The following is an 18292-nucleotide window of genomic DNA, read 5'->3' on the forward strand; positions in this document are numbered from 1 at the left end:
CCAATATTAGGACAGATCACCCTGCACCCCTAACAGGCACAGGGTGACTTACACATAAAAGGGATATGGGGAGCTGAGACAGGGGTCTCCCCACCTCTCCGTGGGCCCCCCACCCAAAGTGACTCCCATCACAAATTGTTTTGTTTTTTTAATTTCAAAACTGTTTTTGTTTATAGCACCAAAAATAAGAAGCGCACAGGTGATCAAATAACAAAAAAAGCTCTATTTGTGTGAAAAAAGTGCATATATTTCATTTATGTATCGTATTGCACGACCGCGCAATTGTCAGTTAAACTAGTGCAGTGCTGTATAGCAAAAAAAAGTCATAAATTCCATGATCTCCCCATAGTCTGCAGACGATATAACGGTCACACACAGCAATCAATATCCACTTATTGGGGTCCTTTTCCCATAAACATGGAGCGGGAGACATTTTGGTGAAATTTATAACTAACTTTGAGGTTACTTTATATATTTTATAGCTGAAAGTACAAAATATTGTTTTTCTTCAAAATTTTCGGTCTTCCTTTGTTTATAGCGTGAAAAATAAAAAGCGCGCAGGTGATGACATCCCACCGACAGAAAGCTCTATTTGTGTGAAGAAAGGACGGATATTTAGTTTGGGTGCAGCGTTGCACGACCGTGCAATTGTCAGTTACATAAAGAGGCGTGGCCATGAAGGGGTGTACATCCTGCGTAGGGGGAGGGGATAAGGACACAAATGGGCGCTTTATTCTCATGGAGATCACATGGTTATTACTAGGAGGAGACGGAAACATTTGCTGGGTATTGGAGCTTTTGTGAGATGGATGGATTGGATGGCGACTGATTTGTATGGAGACATAATATAGAGCGGGAGGAATCCATGGTGTATTGTCACATGTATGAATGCAGGATTGGGGTACTATCCGTGTATTAGGGGGACCAATGACACCTTGGCTAGTATTGTAGATGAATCTGGGGGCGTCGAGGGCAATCTTCTTATGTTTATGGCCCTTTAGGGCAGATGTGATTTCTATGTATTTTATAGGAGATTTTCTCTGTATATTGGGAGTTTCCATCTTGTTGTATCATGAATGTAGTATGGAAGATGAGTCCTATGTACTAGGAATGGTCATTGGAAGGACAGAATAGGAGCCACATGATTGGCTGGCCAACCCCGTGACAGTATAGACTAGTGGGTGACATTGATTGAGATCTGCCCGCTGTGTGTATACAATCACCCGGCTAATGTCTAATATCAGGGGACAAAATGTGCCAGCATTCATATCAGACTAAGGGAAAATGGCCGCCAGAGGAGGGACAGGCGGGCTACAACAAAATGGAGGAGTGAGATCTAATCCACTGCACTGTAATGTGATAACTGTAAGAACATTGATATCAGACTAAGGGAAAATGGCCACCGGAGGAGGGACAGGCGGGCAACAACAAAATGGAGGGAGATCTAATCCACTGTAATGTGATAACTGTGATAATAGAAGTTTAGAATCCGTCATCATCTTTTGTTTTTCAGTTTTTTTTCTCTGTTGTTTTATGCTAATCATCTTTTTTTGGACCAGCACCATCTAGTGTCTGCTCTCCATACTGCAGCCTCTGTATAAATCTGTCTGGAGTCACTTCCTGGCTGTGTCACCTCCTGTCCCAGGAACACTTTCAGCCATTTTAGATCGGCTTCCAGACGATCCTGTGATTGTCGGTCTCCATCCTGAACACACGGCCACCATAGGGCCAGCATGGGATCTTCTCCATGTCAGAGCACACGGGTAAGTCAGGTGGATCTCCTATTCCTGGTCCCGTCTCCTGTCCCTGCTATAGACGGACCAATCATCTGTGAGGAACCTTCCTCCTCGTTATCGATGATCTGGGTGTATTATTATTATTTATTCCAGGTACTTATATAGCGCCGTCAGTTTACATCTATATTGTACATTCCCATCAGTCCCCGCCCCCGAGGAGCGTACAATCTAAGGGCCCTAACTCACATTCATACATACACATACTAGGGACAACTTAGGAGACAATTCACCTCCCAGCATGTCTTTGTAGTGTAGGAGGAAACCTGAGTTCCCGGAGGAAACCCACACAGGAATAGGGAGAACATGCAAACTCCAGGCAGGTGGTGCGATGGTGGGGATTTGAACCAACAACCCGAGTACTGCCAGGTGGAAGTGCTAACCACTCAGCCACTGTGCTGCCCCGTGCTGTATATATCTCAGCATCTACTTCTCAGTGTTGGTTTCCTCCTCATTGCCGGCCATTAAATGGGCCTCAGAATGGCTCCGGTATTCCCTCCTAGGAAGGACATTCAGGCCGATCTCCCACCATGTTCCTCTGATGTGTCAGAATAACAGGAGAGACACCAGGAGAACCCGCTGGGACCTGACATTCAGGCCGATCTCCCACCATGTTCCTCTGATGTGTCAGAATAACAGGAGAGACACCAGGAGAACCCGCTGGGACCTGACACTCCGAGAACCAGAGTTATGGTGGAGTATAGACCCTTCCTGAGATACTCCTCTCTTGGAACGGTCATACCTCCGTACTCCTCTCCTGTACATACCCATCACTGTCATACCTCCGTACTCCTCTCCTGTACATACCGATCACTGTCATACCTCCGTACTCCTCTCCTGTACATACCCATCACTGTCATACCTCCGTACTCCTCTCCTGTACATACCCATCACTGTCATACCTCCGTAATCCTCTCCTGTACATACCCATCACTGTCATACCTCCGTACTCCTCTCCTGTACATACCCATCACTGTCATACCTCCGTACTCCTCTCCTGTACATACCCATCACTGTCATACCTCCGTACTCCTCTCCTGTACATACCCATCACTGTCATACCTCCGTACTCCTCTCCTGTACATACCCATCACTGTCATACCTCCGTACTCCTCTCCTGTACATACCCATCACTGTCATACCTCCGTACTCCTCTCCTGTACATACCCATCACTGTCATACCCTCCATACTCCTCTCCTGTACATACCGATCACTGTCATACCCCCCACACTCCTCTCCTGTACATACCCATCACTGTCATACCCCCCACACTCCTCTCCTGTACATACCGATCACTGTCATACCCTCCATACTCCTCTCCCGTACATACCGATCACTGTCATACCCTCCATACTCCTCTCCTGTACATACCGATCACTGTCATACCTCCCCCACTCCTCTCCTGTACATACAGATCACTGTCACACCTCCGTACTCCTCTCCTGTACATACCCATCACTGTCATACCTCCGTACTCCTCTCCTGTACATACCCATCACTGTCATACCTCCACATTCCTCTCCTGTACATACCGATCACTGTCATACCTCCACACTCCTCTCCTGTACATACCGATCACTGTCATACCCCCATACTCCTCTCCTGTACATACTACCCACCATCGTATCATCTGCAACTCCTCTCTTACATTTACTACCTGCAGTTATGCTCTTCTTCTTAAATTGTGGAATAACTCGATGACTTACATACTTTTCAGACCTTGTGAAATATTCTTGGCTGTTTTGAAAATAATACACTTTAATTTGTATTTCATGATAAATCCTGCCTCATCTCTGCCTCTCTACCTGCAGCCTAACAATGAGGTGTGCATGCAGCCACTGATCTATTTCTGGCTTTTGTCTCTCAGACACTCTAATGTTCATTTCTCCAAACGTCCTCCAGGACAGCCTTCCTGAGACAGAGCTCCTCCCTCTGGGACAGGAAACACGTAAGCACAGTACTATAAAAGGCGGACCACCAGGCCTCCCTCCTGAGTTTTTAGTGTTTCCTCTGCAAGGATGGGTGCAGTCATCAAGGAACTGATTGTCTGGAAGTCCTGGGCCCTAGAGGTTGCTGGTGGCTCCTGGTCTGTCTTACTTCCTCCTGCCTGACGTGATTCTTTCAGGGGGAGTGGGGCTGCGCTCCTGATATCTTTCCATGCCTCAGTGGATGATAACCATCATCGGGGGTGTCCTGGGGGGTCCAGGACCTTTGATGCCTGTCCTGCTTCCCATGTGGGGGGGCTCCAGCATCTGATGCACAGTGGGGCAGTGACTGCCAAGCGGGCGTGCAAGTAGCTGCAACTTCTGGGTGCTGTCCAGTAACCGGCCGTTCTGGCCGCGGAAATGTCGTCGACGGGCGCCGGAGACTCTTGGTTCCAGTCTCCATAGCGGCACAAGCATCTGGTCAGGCAGCCAGTCTGGTGTACAGACCCAGCAGAGCCTGTGGCTCCACACCAAGAGGGATGGAAGGCGCTGGCACTTCTCAGGCAGACCCTGGTCCTTCAGGCACTGGCTCCTCTAAGGTAAGCTTGGGGACTCTGATCCCTCTTGCTGACCCTGGTGGGCACACTTCCTTTTCTTGCTCCCCCAGCACAGTGGTTTTTGTATGAGGGGCCCTGGGCTGATTATTTTCTGTATTGTGTTTTTTCTTGCTTATTGTATGTTAAAGTCCAGGACAAGGTGCAGAGTCAGACCCCCAAGAAGAAGTGTGCAATTTGTGCAGCTAAATTGGGTTCAGCTTGGGAAGAACCCTTATGCTGCAATTGTGTGGCTAGCCTAATTAAGGATAAGTCATTTACAGCCTGCCATAAAGTGCTCACCTCCATTAAGGATGACATGTTGTCTACATTTCACTCCTTTAGATACCTGTTGAAAAATGCAGTTGCCACTGGATCCTTGGACCCAATCGGCGGTTTCGGAGGTAGCAGATGCATTAAGAGGGAGGGAGGACCCGGAGGAGGATCCTAGGTCCCTTGCTTCCTCACGGGTAGATTCAGGCTCGTAAGAGGAGGATGGTGAAGTTTGCTCCTCCAGAGGTTCCAGGAACAAATTGCCCCTGGAAGATGTGGACGACCTCCTTAAAGTTATCTACGAAACATTAGAGATCGAGGAGGAGGATGTTTGCCTATCTAAGCATGACCTCATGTATCAAGGTTTGTATGCTAGAAAGACTAGTGTCTTTCCAGTCCATAGTTCCCTGGTTAATACCATTAGGCAGGAATGGGAAAGCCCTGAGAGGAAACCCTTTTTCTCAAGTAACCTTAAAAGGAGGTTTCCTTTTTAGGATAACGGGTCCCAGCAATGGAACAAGGTTCAGAAATTAGACACCCCCTTATCTAAAGTCTCTAAAAGGACAGACTTAGCATTTGAAGATATGGGGGCTCTGAAAGACCCTATGGATAAGAGGGATGAAGTCTTAATCCGTAGGGCCTGGGATTCCACTTCCATCAGCTTTAGGCCAGCTTTATCAGCTACCTGTGTCGCCAGAAATCTGGAATGCTGGCTTACCCAGTTAGTTGCATCTCTCGGCAGAAACCTTCAGGCAGCAAATCCTGAAATAATTTCCTTTGCTGTTTAAAGCAGTTGGTTTCCTTGTGGATGCCTCGGCCAAATCAGTTAAGCTAGCGGCTTGAACCTCTGGCCTAGTGAATTCAGCTAAAAGGGCATTTTGGTTAAAAACCTGGGCAGGGAACTCAGCATTCAAACTGCACCTTTGTGCCTTACCCTTTATTGGCGATAATCTTTTTGGTCCAGGTCTTGAGGAGGCTCTATAATGTACAGCCCATAACAAGAGGACATTCCCAGAGAGTAGGAAAAGGTTTTACTCTAGTAGGGTTTTTTGTCAAAAAACACATGCCCAGCAGGCTAAGGAGGTTCAGCCTAAGAAACATTGGACAGGGCACAGGAATAGGGGAAGAGGAGGAATCTTGTTCAATCCTCCTCAAGGCCCACCAAGTCTCATCTCAATGAATTGAACGTCCCAATGGAAAGAAGACTGGGGACCTTTCTCCCTCAGTAGGCTTCAATCTTCTCTAAACTGTACATCCTGGACTTGATCAAGAAGGGGTACAGGTTGGAGTTCAACTTCAGTCCCCCCGCCAGGTATCTGGTAACCCACCTTCCCAAGGATCGGGAAAGGGTGCAGGCCCTGCGTGTCCTAATTGGGGACCTGGTAGATCAGCAGATCCTTACCAGAGTTCCTCGGGACGAGCAGGGCAGGGCATGTTATTCCCATGTGTTTGTAGTAAAAAAAACCTCGGGCACGTGACCCTGAGAGCAGATTTATCATTATTAAAGGCACCCCCTCGGGTTCAAACTCACGATCGCTAATGTCTATGCACCAAATTCGGCGCAAGCATCCTTCTTTTCTCGAATTCAAAATTCTTGATAGGTTACTATCCCCTCGTTTATTGGTGGGAGGTGATTTTATTTGGTAGTTAACCCCCTTTTAGAACAAAGCTCATCCTCACCATCCTCCCAAGCCTTCCCAAAATTCATTACCAAAAAATTAGACACCCTTCAACTGGTAGACTCCTGGAGGGCACATAATGTAGGAGCTAGAGATTATTCATTTTACTCCCACCCACATGACTCTTATGCTAGACTAGATTATATCTATTGCTCCCCCATTCTGCTGGCTAACTCTAGGAAAGCTTGCATTCATTTAAGCCCCTGGTCAGATCATAATATTGTGGCGCTGTCTATCACATTTATAGGTCTAGCCCAGGGGTGGGCAAACTTTTTGACTTGAGGGCCGCAATGGGTTCATATATTGGACCCGGGGGCCGGACCAAGAGTAGATGAATGATGTGTATGTGTCATCCATAGTAAGTATAGTAATATTCCCCCATAGTAAGCATAGTAATTAATCCCCCATAGTAATTAATCCCCCATATAGTAATTAATCCCCCATATAGTAATTCATCCCCCATATAGTAATTCATCCCCCATAGTAATTCATCCCCCATATAGTAATTCGTCCCCCATATAGTAATTCGTCCCCCATATAGTAATTCGTCCCCCATAGTAATTCATCCCCCCTATAGTAATTCATCCCCCATAGTAATTCATCCCCCATATAGTAATTCATCCCCCATAGTAATTCATCCCCCATATAGTAATTCATCCCCCACATAGTAATTCATCCCCCATATTAATTCATCCCCCATATAGTAATTCATCCCCCATATAGTAAGTCCCCCATATAGTAATTCATTCCCCATATAGTAAGTCCTCCATATAGTAATTCATTCCCCATATAGTAAGTCCCCCATATAGTAATTCATTCCCCATATAGTAAGTCCTCCATATAGTAATTCATCCCCCATATAGTAAGTCCTCCATATAGTAATTCATTCCCCATATAGTAAGTCCCCCATATAGTAATTCATTCCCCATATAGTAAGTCCCCCATATAGTAATTCATTCCCCATATAGTAAGTCCCCCATATAGTAATTCATTCCCCATATAGTAAGTCCTCCATATAGTAATTAATTCCCCATATAGTAAGTCCCCCATATAGTAATTCATTCCCCATATAGTAAGTCCTCCATATAGTAATTCATTCCCCATATAGTAAGTCCCCCATATAGTAATTCATCCCCCATATAGTAAGTCCCCCCCCTGTGTCAATTCACTTACCTTTTGGTCCGCGCGTTCCTCTCGTATTCCCGCGCCGTTCTGGTCTTCAGGGAGGACTGTGAGAGGAGTTCATCACGCTGCCCCGCCTACATCCTGACAGCTGCAGAGTCCTGACGTCCGAGAGGAGGGAGGGGGGCGGCCATCCGAGAGGAGAGGAGGGGAGGGGAGAGGAGGAGAGGAGGGAGGGGAGAGGAGGAGAGGAGGGAGGGGAGCGGGCGCCCGGCACACAGGAGAGCCGCATCTAAATTTGTAAAGAGCCGCGGCTTGCCGACCACTGGCCTTGCGGGAGCCTAGCTCCGCGGGCCGGATTAAAAGGTCCGCCGGGCCGTATACGGCCCGCGGGCCGTAGTTTGCCCATTGCTGGTCTAGCCCCTACTCCCTACTTCTGGAGACTTAACGACTCTATGCTTACGGATACTAACACCCGCCATGAAGTAGTTACTTCCATTCAAGAATACTTTCAGTCAAACACAACTCCTGATATCTCCCCGGCCATCTTGTGGGTAGCCCATAAGGCGGTCCTGCGAGGTCACCTTATTTCTATGGCTTCTTCTAGAAATAGAGAGCGGTGGAAACAAATTCAGAAACTTACCTGAGAATTAGAATCACATTATAGGGCTCATGATGGCAATCCATCTCTCCTTAACAAACCATGATATCGCAAAAGCGTCTAGAACTGAATATTTTACTTTCCAAGAAAACTGAAAAAGCTCTACTCTGGTCAAAGGCCTCCTTTTTATTACATAGAAATTCAGGGTCTACTATGTTAGCACAGAAATTAAACCATTCAATATGACCCCCACATATCTACAAGTTACGTACTAAATCCGGCAGTATCTCCTCTCTTCCTCGTGAAGTCCTGGGTATTTTTTTAAATTTTTATTCCACCCTGTTAGCTCTCCCGCAACCAACTTCTGCTTCCTCAAATGGCTCATGGCTTGATTCTATACCCCTCCCTGTTCTCTCACCCTCTCAGATATCCTCCCTCAATGCCCCATGCACTTTGAAGGAAATATCCTGTGTGAGTAGCGCACTCAGAACTTCCACAGCACCGGCCCTGATGGGTTCACGGCCAGTTATTATAAACATTTTGCTCCTACATTGGCTCCCTCTTTGATGTCATTACTCAATGATGTTTTGCAGGGCGGTAGGTTTCCTGAGGAGATACTCTTGGCTAACCTGTCTCTATTACCTAAACCCCTGAAAGACCATCATTTACCTCAAAACTATAGACCAATCTCAGTGATGAACAATGATCTGAAAATATTTAGCTGCATTCTGGCAGATAGGTTGGCCTCATTATCTCCTCTTTGGTCTCACCGGAGCAATCGGGATTTATCCCAGGCAGACTTATCACGGACAATATTTGTCTCACATTAAATGTTATTTAGGACGCCAATTTGCATTCTAAAGAAGTTTTGTTATTGATAGTGTCCTCTGGCCCAGGGGCGGACTGACCATTCCAGCACTCGGGCACTGCCCAAGGGCCCAGGGTCAGTAGGGGGCCCCATGAAATGTCCCTAGTACCTTTTTATAGGCTTTTTTGGGTGTGCTTTGAGTGTGGGCAAGGACACAGGCCCCATGATCCTCTATTGCCCGGGGGTCCCATGAGTTGTCAGTCCACTCCTGCTCTGGCCATACTTGTTTTCATTACTGCAGAAGATGGGCTTTAGTGATGAATTTCTGTCTGGTGTACATGCTTTGTATGACTCCCCCCAAAACAAGAATAAGACTTCCAGGCTGCAATTCTGTATTTTGTACACTAGGCGGAGGTACCCGTCAGGGTTGTCCTCTTTCACCCTTATTATTGGCGCTTGTTTTGGAACCCTTGGCAATTGCAATAATCACACTCAGACATTTCTGGTTCCCCATTATTGGTTCACATTTCACAATTTGTATGTATGCAGATGATGTTATGCTTTTCCTTACTAAACTGTTGGTGTCATTGCCTGACTTCTGCTCATTATTGAATGACTTTGTAACAGTATCAGGTCTTACTGTAAATGTTACTAAATCAGTAGTTCTGCCTATTAATGTTCCTGATTCCCTGGGTGCATCTCTCCGCAATTCTTTTCCATTTCGTTGGGCCACAGATCAGATTTCATACCTAGGTATAAACCTCACCCCCAGATACTCAAAATTATTTGCTGCTAATTGGCCACCATGTGTGTCACGCCTCTCACCTCTATTGAAGATCTGGCATGGATCCCCTATCTCATTCTTGGCAGAGTCACGGCAGTAACAATGAATGTCTTGCCTAGATTACTTTATTTAGATCACTCCCAATCCCTGTCTCATAAACGTTCTTAGATCGCTTTCAACGGATTATTAATCATTTTATTTGGCGTAACAAATGCCCTCGTTTTACTTCATTGGTCCTCTACCGGTCACAATGGGTGGGAGGCCTAGGTCTCCCCAATTTCTGGCTTTACTACCTGTCAGCCCGTTTCGCACAGCTATCACAATGGGTGACTATTACTTCCCAGGTCCCATGGATCAGATTTGAATCTCAGTCTATACATCCCTTCTATTTACCAGATGTATTATGGTCCAAAATTCCCCCCCCTCGTTATTGCTCTATAATTCCATTGTTGCCCAATCATTGATGTTTTGGTCCCGTTATAAACTTAAATTGAATCTTGTCTCCTCTGTCTCACCAGGTTCATCATTTTTTGGTGACCCAAATTTTATTACAGCATTCTCATCTTCACAGGTATTCCGTTGGTGGTATGATAGGTCCTTTATTAGGTTATCTGACTTTCAGAGAGGAGGATCTTGTATCACTTTTGAGATGCTACGCATACTTTTTGATATCCCGCTTCGTGAATATTATAATTATCGACAGATTAGACATATTTTTAATTCACATTTTGGTGTAAGAACTCTAGATCTTTCTGTCCGTGAGACGGCCCTCAAAGTAATAACCAGATGGTATCATACCCCATCTAGACTACACGCCATGTATCCAGGGACGTCTCACCTTTGTTTCCGGGGCTGTGGCCTTTCTGGTACTCTAGTGCATATATTTTAGGCCTGCCCAAGCCTCTCATTGCTGTGGCACAAAATTTCTGAAGTTTCCTCTGCAGTGGCAGGTGCTCCGGTGCATCTGTCTATGCAGTCCTGCCTACTGGGAGCCCCTATCTCGGGAGTTCAGACTGAGGTTATGAGGCTAATCCATAGCATTTGTATATCCACCCTATGGGCTATTGCCCTACATTGGAAATCCCTCACAGTACCATTGACCACAGTTCTGCAGAGTTGATGCGGTGATGTTCATGGAGAGAATTCATTATACTCTATTGGATAAGATGCATTTATTTGACAGAAAACGGGAACTTTGGAGAACTCACAGGCATTTACTAGATCAATAAGGACCATTTATGCTTTGATTGATTGAGTTACTTTTTTGGTCGTTTATAACTCTGCCTACCTCTCTACCTATATTGCTCATGTACTTAATTTCTTTTCTCTTTTCCCCTTTATTCTACATAATTTCACCTTTGAAATGAATACTGCAGTTGTTCCTTGTTTCTGTTGTATGTTCTATTTGAAGCTGTAATGCCATTTGAAGTCTATTTCTTAGAAAATAAAAACGTTTGTAAACAAATTATATATTTAGTATAATTCAACAATTTTTGCAACTAACAGCACAATGCTGTTAGCTAAACCTTCTACTTATAGCTGGACAACAAAATAACAAACGGATCACCCTTTCATCCAGCTGTGGTCTAATGCTGTGTAATGCCCATGATACCCAGCCAAGCATAGCCTCTTTGAACAATGCATACACTTACCAACTGCTTATATCTGCAGGCTGACATCTTCATCCCAATAGTCTATCCTTGGCCTGACTCCTCTATACAACAGATGTTTAATATCCTGTTTTTTGGCCTCTGTGGCTTCTGAAGATGTTCACTGCTCCCCCACATTTTCCTTGGTAGCCCGAGTTGGGCCTGCCCAGGACTGTTTTTTTCCCGTCCATTTATATCCCAGTGACACAGACAGATGGACAACCTACCTGTTTTCACATCATGGCCTTTTGGCCTCCTGACCTGTTTTGTCAGATATTTCTCTCTTTACTAACCTTGCTTCCCCCACTTTTTTCCTTTCTTTCTCTTATTCCTGTCCCAGGGGTGATGATGTCACCATGATGCAACACCTACAATCACCTTTGCATCTGTCCTTTATCATGGCTCCAATAAATATACTTACCCTGAATGTTCGGGGAATAAAAAAATTAAGGCCTTCAAATGCTTTGCCCATGCCAAAGCACATGTGGTGTGCCTGCAGGAGACTCATTTCACTGCCAGCCATATGCCGAAATATCTCAGCTCTTCCTACCCACAGGTTTATATGGCTTCTGCCGCAACTAAACACACAGATGTACTCAAAGCTTTCCACTGCTCTACTCCCTTTACACCCAAGGAAGGGATCTGGGACCCAGAGGGCCGTTATATTTTCTAGTGGGTCACCTCCTTGACTCAGAGGTCACTGTAGCTTCATACTATGCAGCAATTGTAATTATAATTTCCATTTGCTACAGGTAATAGATTCCCCTAAATTAGGTACACTTTTACTATGTGGCAATTCCAGTCAGATAGTTTATCCCTTGCTAGACAAATCCCCCATAACCTCTTATCCATCCACATCCTCCTTCCAACAACTCCAACAACGCTCTCTCATAGACGCATGGCAAGAAGCTAACCCAGCTAGAAGACACTATACATACTACTCATATCCACATAAAACTTTCTCCCACATTGACCATATATTTCTGACTAGAGGTATGTCCCCAGCCCTCCTATCCTGAACCATCATACCTTACCCCTGGACTGGTCACAAAGCTGTCCTCTTGACCCTCTCCTCCTTGGTACCCCAACAAACTAGCACTACATGGAGTCTAAATGGCCCACCCATCCCACAGACTGGACATTGAACTAGCCATCAAAGAATACCTGACACATAACACAACTGATGACATCTCTCTCCTGACCTTTTGGGAAGCCCATAAGTCTGTAATTAGAGGAGCCTGTATCAGCCAAGCCTCACATCTCAAGAAAGGACAGCGAGCAATCCATCACCACTTAGAAACCTCATTTCATCAGGCCAACAAAGCCTTCCAATCAGAGCCCTCACCTTCTCATAGATTGTCCTGGACAAGACCAGGCTAGAAATAGATGTTTTCTTGACAGAATCAGATGAAAAAGTTCTACGCTAATCCAGGCATAAACATTATATGAACGCAAACAAACCTGACACTTTTCTAGCCCTGGGACTGCGAACCTCAGACCACACACACAGACTTGTCCATTTAAAGATTACAAAAACTTCACACACCAGCCATCCTAATAAAATATTACAGGTCTTCCACAAACATCTAGCAGAATTATACTCTGAGACCGGCTCCTATGATGAATCGCAGGCCACTGGACTTTTCTCAAGCCTATCTCTACCAACACTCTCAGCTTCTCAATGTTCTTCCCTGGAAACACCTATTACAGAACTTGAGGTCCCGAACTCCATCAAGTCCCTAAAGTCTAATAAGCGGCCTGGCCCAGACAGCTTACAGCCCTATATTCCAAATATTTACTAACCTCCTTCCACCTTTATTGGTTAATGCATTTAATGCCTTACTCAAAGGTTATTCTTTCCGCTCAGACTCCCTAACAGCAGTCATTTCTATGCTACCTGAACCCCAATCAGATCACACCACATGGCTTCATTACACACCAATCTACCTTCTTAACTTGGATGTTAAAATCCTAGAAAAATCCTATCTGCATGGCTGAACTCCATCATAGGCACCTTGATACACAAGGATCAGATGGGTTTTAACCCCCCTCTGCCAAGCCGAGACCACAGAGTGATTTTGCTAGAACATGCAGCTTGCATACGCCGCATACCCGGCTGTTTCCTTTCCTTAGACATAAAAAAGCCTTTGACTCCAATGGATATCACCCCTTTACACCTCCCCAAGGACGTACTTGAGGTACGTGGTTACAAGTCAGACTTTTTTTTTTCATACAAAGGGGAATGAGGCAAAGCTGCCCCTTGCCCCCCTCCCCCTCCTTTTCTAGCGAATGAACCTTTAGCACAGCTGATAAGAACTAACACAAATATTAAAGGATTAGAACTTGGCGGTCATCATCATAAGTTATGCTTTTTCTCTGATGACAATCTCCTCTTCATGTCTTCTCCTTTGATCTCAGCACCCAACCTTCTCCAATGCCTGGACCAATTTGCAGTGATTTTGGACCTGGTTGTGAATCCAAAAAAGTCTACAGCTCTTCATATCTCTCTACCCTCCTTAACTGTGTCACATCTACAACGTCCTCCACCCTTCTCTTGGTCCAGTCAATATATTCCTGATTTAGGACCCAAGCTGATGGCAGACCTCAATATTCTATATTCTGCTAACTACCCTCCTATGTTAACACACCTTACTAATCTTATGACATCCTGGTCCAAACTACCCCTCTCATGGATGGGTTGTATAACGATTGTAAAAAATGACAATTCTTTCCAAATTATTATATCTTTTTTGGGTCCTACCCATATATATACCTTCCTGTTTCCTCTGCATATTACAGTGTCATGCCACCACTTATGTATGGGGCACTATTAAACTGCATCTACCCCAGTCCATCCGTACCTCACCGAAACTTAGAGTGGTCTGGGGCTTCCGAACTTTGCAAGATATTTCCAAGCTGCACATCTTGCTCAACTCCCTAAATATCACGCAGTAAAAGTGACCCCCCCCATGGGTCACTATAGAGTCAGTAGATTGTGTCCGCTTATCAGTTGCCAATTTACTATGGCTACACTCCAGAGACCATCGCTCACTCCAAAACCCAATTACTCAACACTACCTGTCTATCTGGGACAGTCTAAGTTCTGATACACCTTACAGTCACCCCATAACCCACTCATGGCATACCTCCTCATTCCAGGCTTTTATCCGGCATGGATGCCTCCATCTTCTTTTCATGCTTGTCCTAGAGCTAGTCTAGTTCAAACTTACAATTTCACAGCACCAGACTCCTTTATACCCTTCCAAACCCTATGTGACTCCCACACAATATCTAGACCTGAAAGTTTTAGATATCTTCAGATCAATCATTTTTGTTCCTCCCACTTACACAGCAACCCCCTCCCTCCCAGACATGACAAGGTTTGAACACATATGTAAATGTGACCCCCATGTCAGAGGTTTGATTTCCACCTTATATACACAGCTACCAGCTCCACCACCTTACACTTCATACCATATACATCCAAGTGGGAATGGGATTTAAATCTACATTTGGAAATCCTCCCCCCAAAATATAGTAGCCATGGAGACTAACCACAAAACTCTCATGTCCTGGTAATAAAGAAAAAAATCACACAGGCGGTGCAAACACCTAGCACATTATCCAAGCTTTATTTTAAAAAAAATAAATAAATAAGACAAAAAACATACTCACAGAATATGTACATGAAAAAGCCTAAAAAGCCACAGTGATGGCCCAAACTGATGGCAGAGTGTCCGACTGGTGGTGCTGTCAGCCTGCTGATGCATTTCAGGGACGTGTCCGTTTCCTCAGAGCTGAAGCCGACAAGAGTTGATACCATAATATATATATGTGTGACCAGTGCTGCCTATAGCAAAGACCTCTCCCCTCAGGTACCTGGTCCCTGCCCGGATTACTGCATTCATTCCATACTAATCCCTGACTTGTTTCCATGGCTGCTCTGAAGCAGTTACCCACCTTCACATGTGGTACCCATCATCAGTGCCCATCATCAGTGCCCATCATCAGTACCCATCATCAGTACCCATCATCAGTACCCATCATCAGTGCTGCCTAACAGTGCCAGCTCATCAGTGCTGCCTCATTCAATAAGATAAAATGAGCGCTGGATAAACATAGAAATGGAGCAGCTGGCATGAAAGGTAAGAACCTCAAAACCCTCTAATCAATAATAAATAAAACACACGCAGCGCTAAAGGTATGAAAAAAATGTAAAATCATAAATATCATGAATGAAATGTATCTAGATACAATGGATAATATAAAAGTGACCAACTATGATCTCCATATCAATTATAGTGACATAAATAAATACACGCACTGAGGCGTATGGTGGAGTATAGATGTGATAAATGTCCCAAGTTGGCGTTTCAAAGTGCATACGTGAAATATAAAACCGGTTAGTCTCTAATCCGTGTAATCAGTGCTGCCTATCAGTGCCCATCAGTGCAGCCTCATCAACGCACATCAGTGAAGGAGAAAAATGACCTGTTTGCAAAATTTTATAATAGAAACAAAGAACTTTTTTTTCAAATGTTTTGCTCTTTTTTTGTTTATAGCACTAAAAATAAAACAGCCATCAGGGAGTAAATACCACTAAAAGAAAACTCTATTTGTGTAAAAAAAATGATAAAAATTTCATATGAGTACAATGTTGCATGACCACTCAATTGTCATTTAAACTGCGACAACGCTGAAAGCTGAAAATTGGCCTGGTAAGGAGGGGGTATAAGGGCCTGGTAGGCAAGTGGTTAAGGACCCCACTGGCACCTTTTGGGGGGATTACCGAAATTGACAGGTACCCGCTCCCACTTCTGCTGCAATCACCTAGGTGATCAGAAGCGGAAGTTGTCCTCCCCCCTCCCTCCCTGTAGTCTTCTGGGACACATGAAAGGTCCTAGAAGATTACAGGACCATTCACAAAGCACAGAGATACTCGCACATGCTCAGTGGGCACCCGGATGTGAAGCCACAAACTGTCACAGCTGGGTGCCCACAGTGAAGATGCCGGCACTGGAAACACAGGGCGGCCGGTGAAACGGGCTGTGGGGAGGACACCACGAGATCGAGGGACAGGTAAGTGCCCGTCTTTTAAAAGTCAGCAGCTACAGTTTTTGTAGCTGCTGACTTTTATTTTTTTTTTATTTTCACTGGAACTCCACTTTAATGTATGAAGATATTATTTGTACTGTACAAATTACAACCTGTACGTTACCTCTAAGGGTTGTACCCCTTCTGACTTACTGTTGGTGAGTCCTGCAATCACATTGTTATCAGCTCCTTGTAAAACTATTATCTCTTTCCAATAAAATCTATGAACAAGAGAAGATATGGACCCCACAATTCCTCTATATACTCCACAATTCTCCCATGTGGACACCTCGTAAGTGGTTCTCCAGTATAGACTCCCAGTTTGGGGAACTCATTTAGAAGAAGCCGTCAGCTAGAATCAAACTCACTACTCTACAGTATGGTGAAGACCAAGGAGGCCTAGCAATACCAAATGTTAGACTTTATATTATAGCTGCCCAACTTCAACATCTTACCAGGTGGGACTTAGTAGACACATTAGATCCCATCCATCGATTGCTACTTCCATCAGATACAGATTTCACATCACTCTCACACTTGTTAATGGGCTTCAGATGACACCAGTGGGAAAGGCATGATCTCTCATCTATTTATTCCAGTCTTTTGACTCTTACCGAAGACTTAGAAAGAAATGGGAAACAGTCAGAGGAAATAAGAGAAAGTGGTGGGAGGTGATTGTGACCTCCATACCTCTCATCTCTCTGTCCTCTTCACAGAAACTCAGTCATTTCTTTTGTATGGAGCTTTCAGGACTCCAGCTCAATTGTTCAGCTAGGACAGGAGGGATTTCCCCTCATGACCCCAATTGTAGTGGTGATGTCAGGGATTTGATACACGTTTTGGAGATGTCCTAAATTATTCAAAAAGTGGAACGATATGACCAGTATTGTAATGTTGGTGTTCAATATTCCTCGGGTGTGCCTCTTGGTCTCAATAGAGGAGGAATTATTTACACCTCCTCCTATTACAAGTCATATAGCAATAGTGAGGCTGCTTGACCACAAAAAATATCCCGATCTTGGCTATCATCTCAAACTCCCAGCAGACAACAGTGAATTGAGCAGGTGAACTCCACATTAACATGTGAAAAACTAACTTACCAACATTGTAATTCCCCCAGGAGATGTATGTCTGGCAGAACTGGCTGGATACTCCTTGCTCACTCCTAGTTAGTTCTTCATAGGCTTTTAAAATCTTAGCTCTTTTAGCCCCATAGAAGGAGAACGGCCAGTTGTATCCTACTGAATGGTGACTACATGGGGGACCCATACTTGGGGTATGATCCTGTAGACACGGGCCTCATTGAACGGTGTCAGCTTTCTATGTACAGTTGTGTTCAAAATAATAGCAGTCAGACATCACTAACCGGATCAATCACAGTTTTTGGTAGAAATTATATTTCTACATGGCAAATAATTTCCTAGCAGGTGTAGTAGAGTAATAGAAATCCAACAGACCCAACAGTCATGGCATGCTGCTGATTCTGTGTCATTGAATCACTCATTGAGGGGCGTGTTCAAAATAATAGCAGTATGGAGTTCTATTAGTGAGGTCAGTCATTCTTTGATAAACAGGTGGCAATTATTGCCCTTATTTAAGGAAGGAAGGCAGCAAATGTTGGACATGCTGGTTACAGTGCATTTCTCTCTGAAATTCTGAGGAAAATGGGTGGTTCCAGACATTGTTCAGAAGAACAGCGTACCTTGATTAAAAAGTTGATTGGAGAGGGGAAAACATATAAAGAAGTGCAGAAAATGATCGGCTGCTCAGCTAAAATGATCACAAATGCTTTAAAATGGCAACCAAAACCTGAAAGACGTGGAAGAAAGCGAAAAACTACCATTGGAATGGATAGAAGAATAGCCAAAATGGGGCGGACTCAGCCAACAATCAGCTCCAGGAAGATGAAAGAAGGTGTGACGTTCCCTGTGAGGACTGTTACAATTAGAAGACGCCTATGTGAAGCCAAG

At 44.6% G+C, this 18292-nt stretch overlaps 1 protein-coding gene across 1 annotated transcript in view; it reads left to right on the forward strand.

Annotated features, from left to right (window-relative positions):
• Positions 1–1552: 1552 nt before the first annotated feature.
• The window catches only part of LOC149436226 (EMILIN-1-A-like), a 34512-nt gene continuing 17772 nt past the window's right edge, over positions 1553–18292 (forward strand). Inside the window, exon 1 of the mRNA XM_089661825.1 lies at positions 1553–1763. Coding sequence (XP_089517951.1) covers positions 1748–1763 — 16 coding nt within the window. The 5' untranslated portion in view covers positions 1553–1747. The remainder of the gene's footprint in view (positions 1764–18292) is intronic.

Source organism: Staurois parvus, unplaced genomic scaffold (genome assembly GCF_062004578.1).
Source record: "Staurois parvus isolate SC_StPar_1 unplaced genomic scaffold, SC_StPar_1.0 ptg001396l, whole genome shotgun sequence".
Taxonomy (NCBI): Eukaryota; Metazoa; Chordata; class Amphibia; order Anura; family Ranidae; genus Staurois; species Staurois parvus.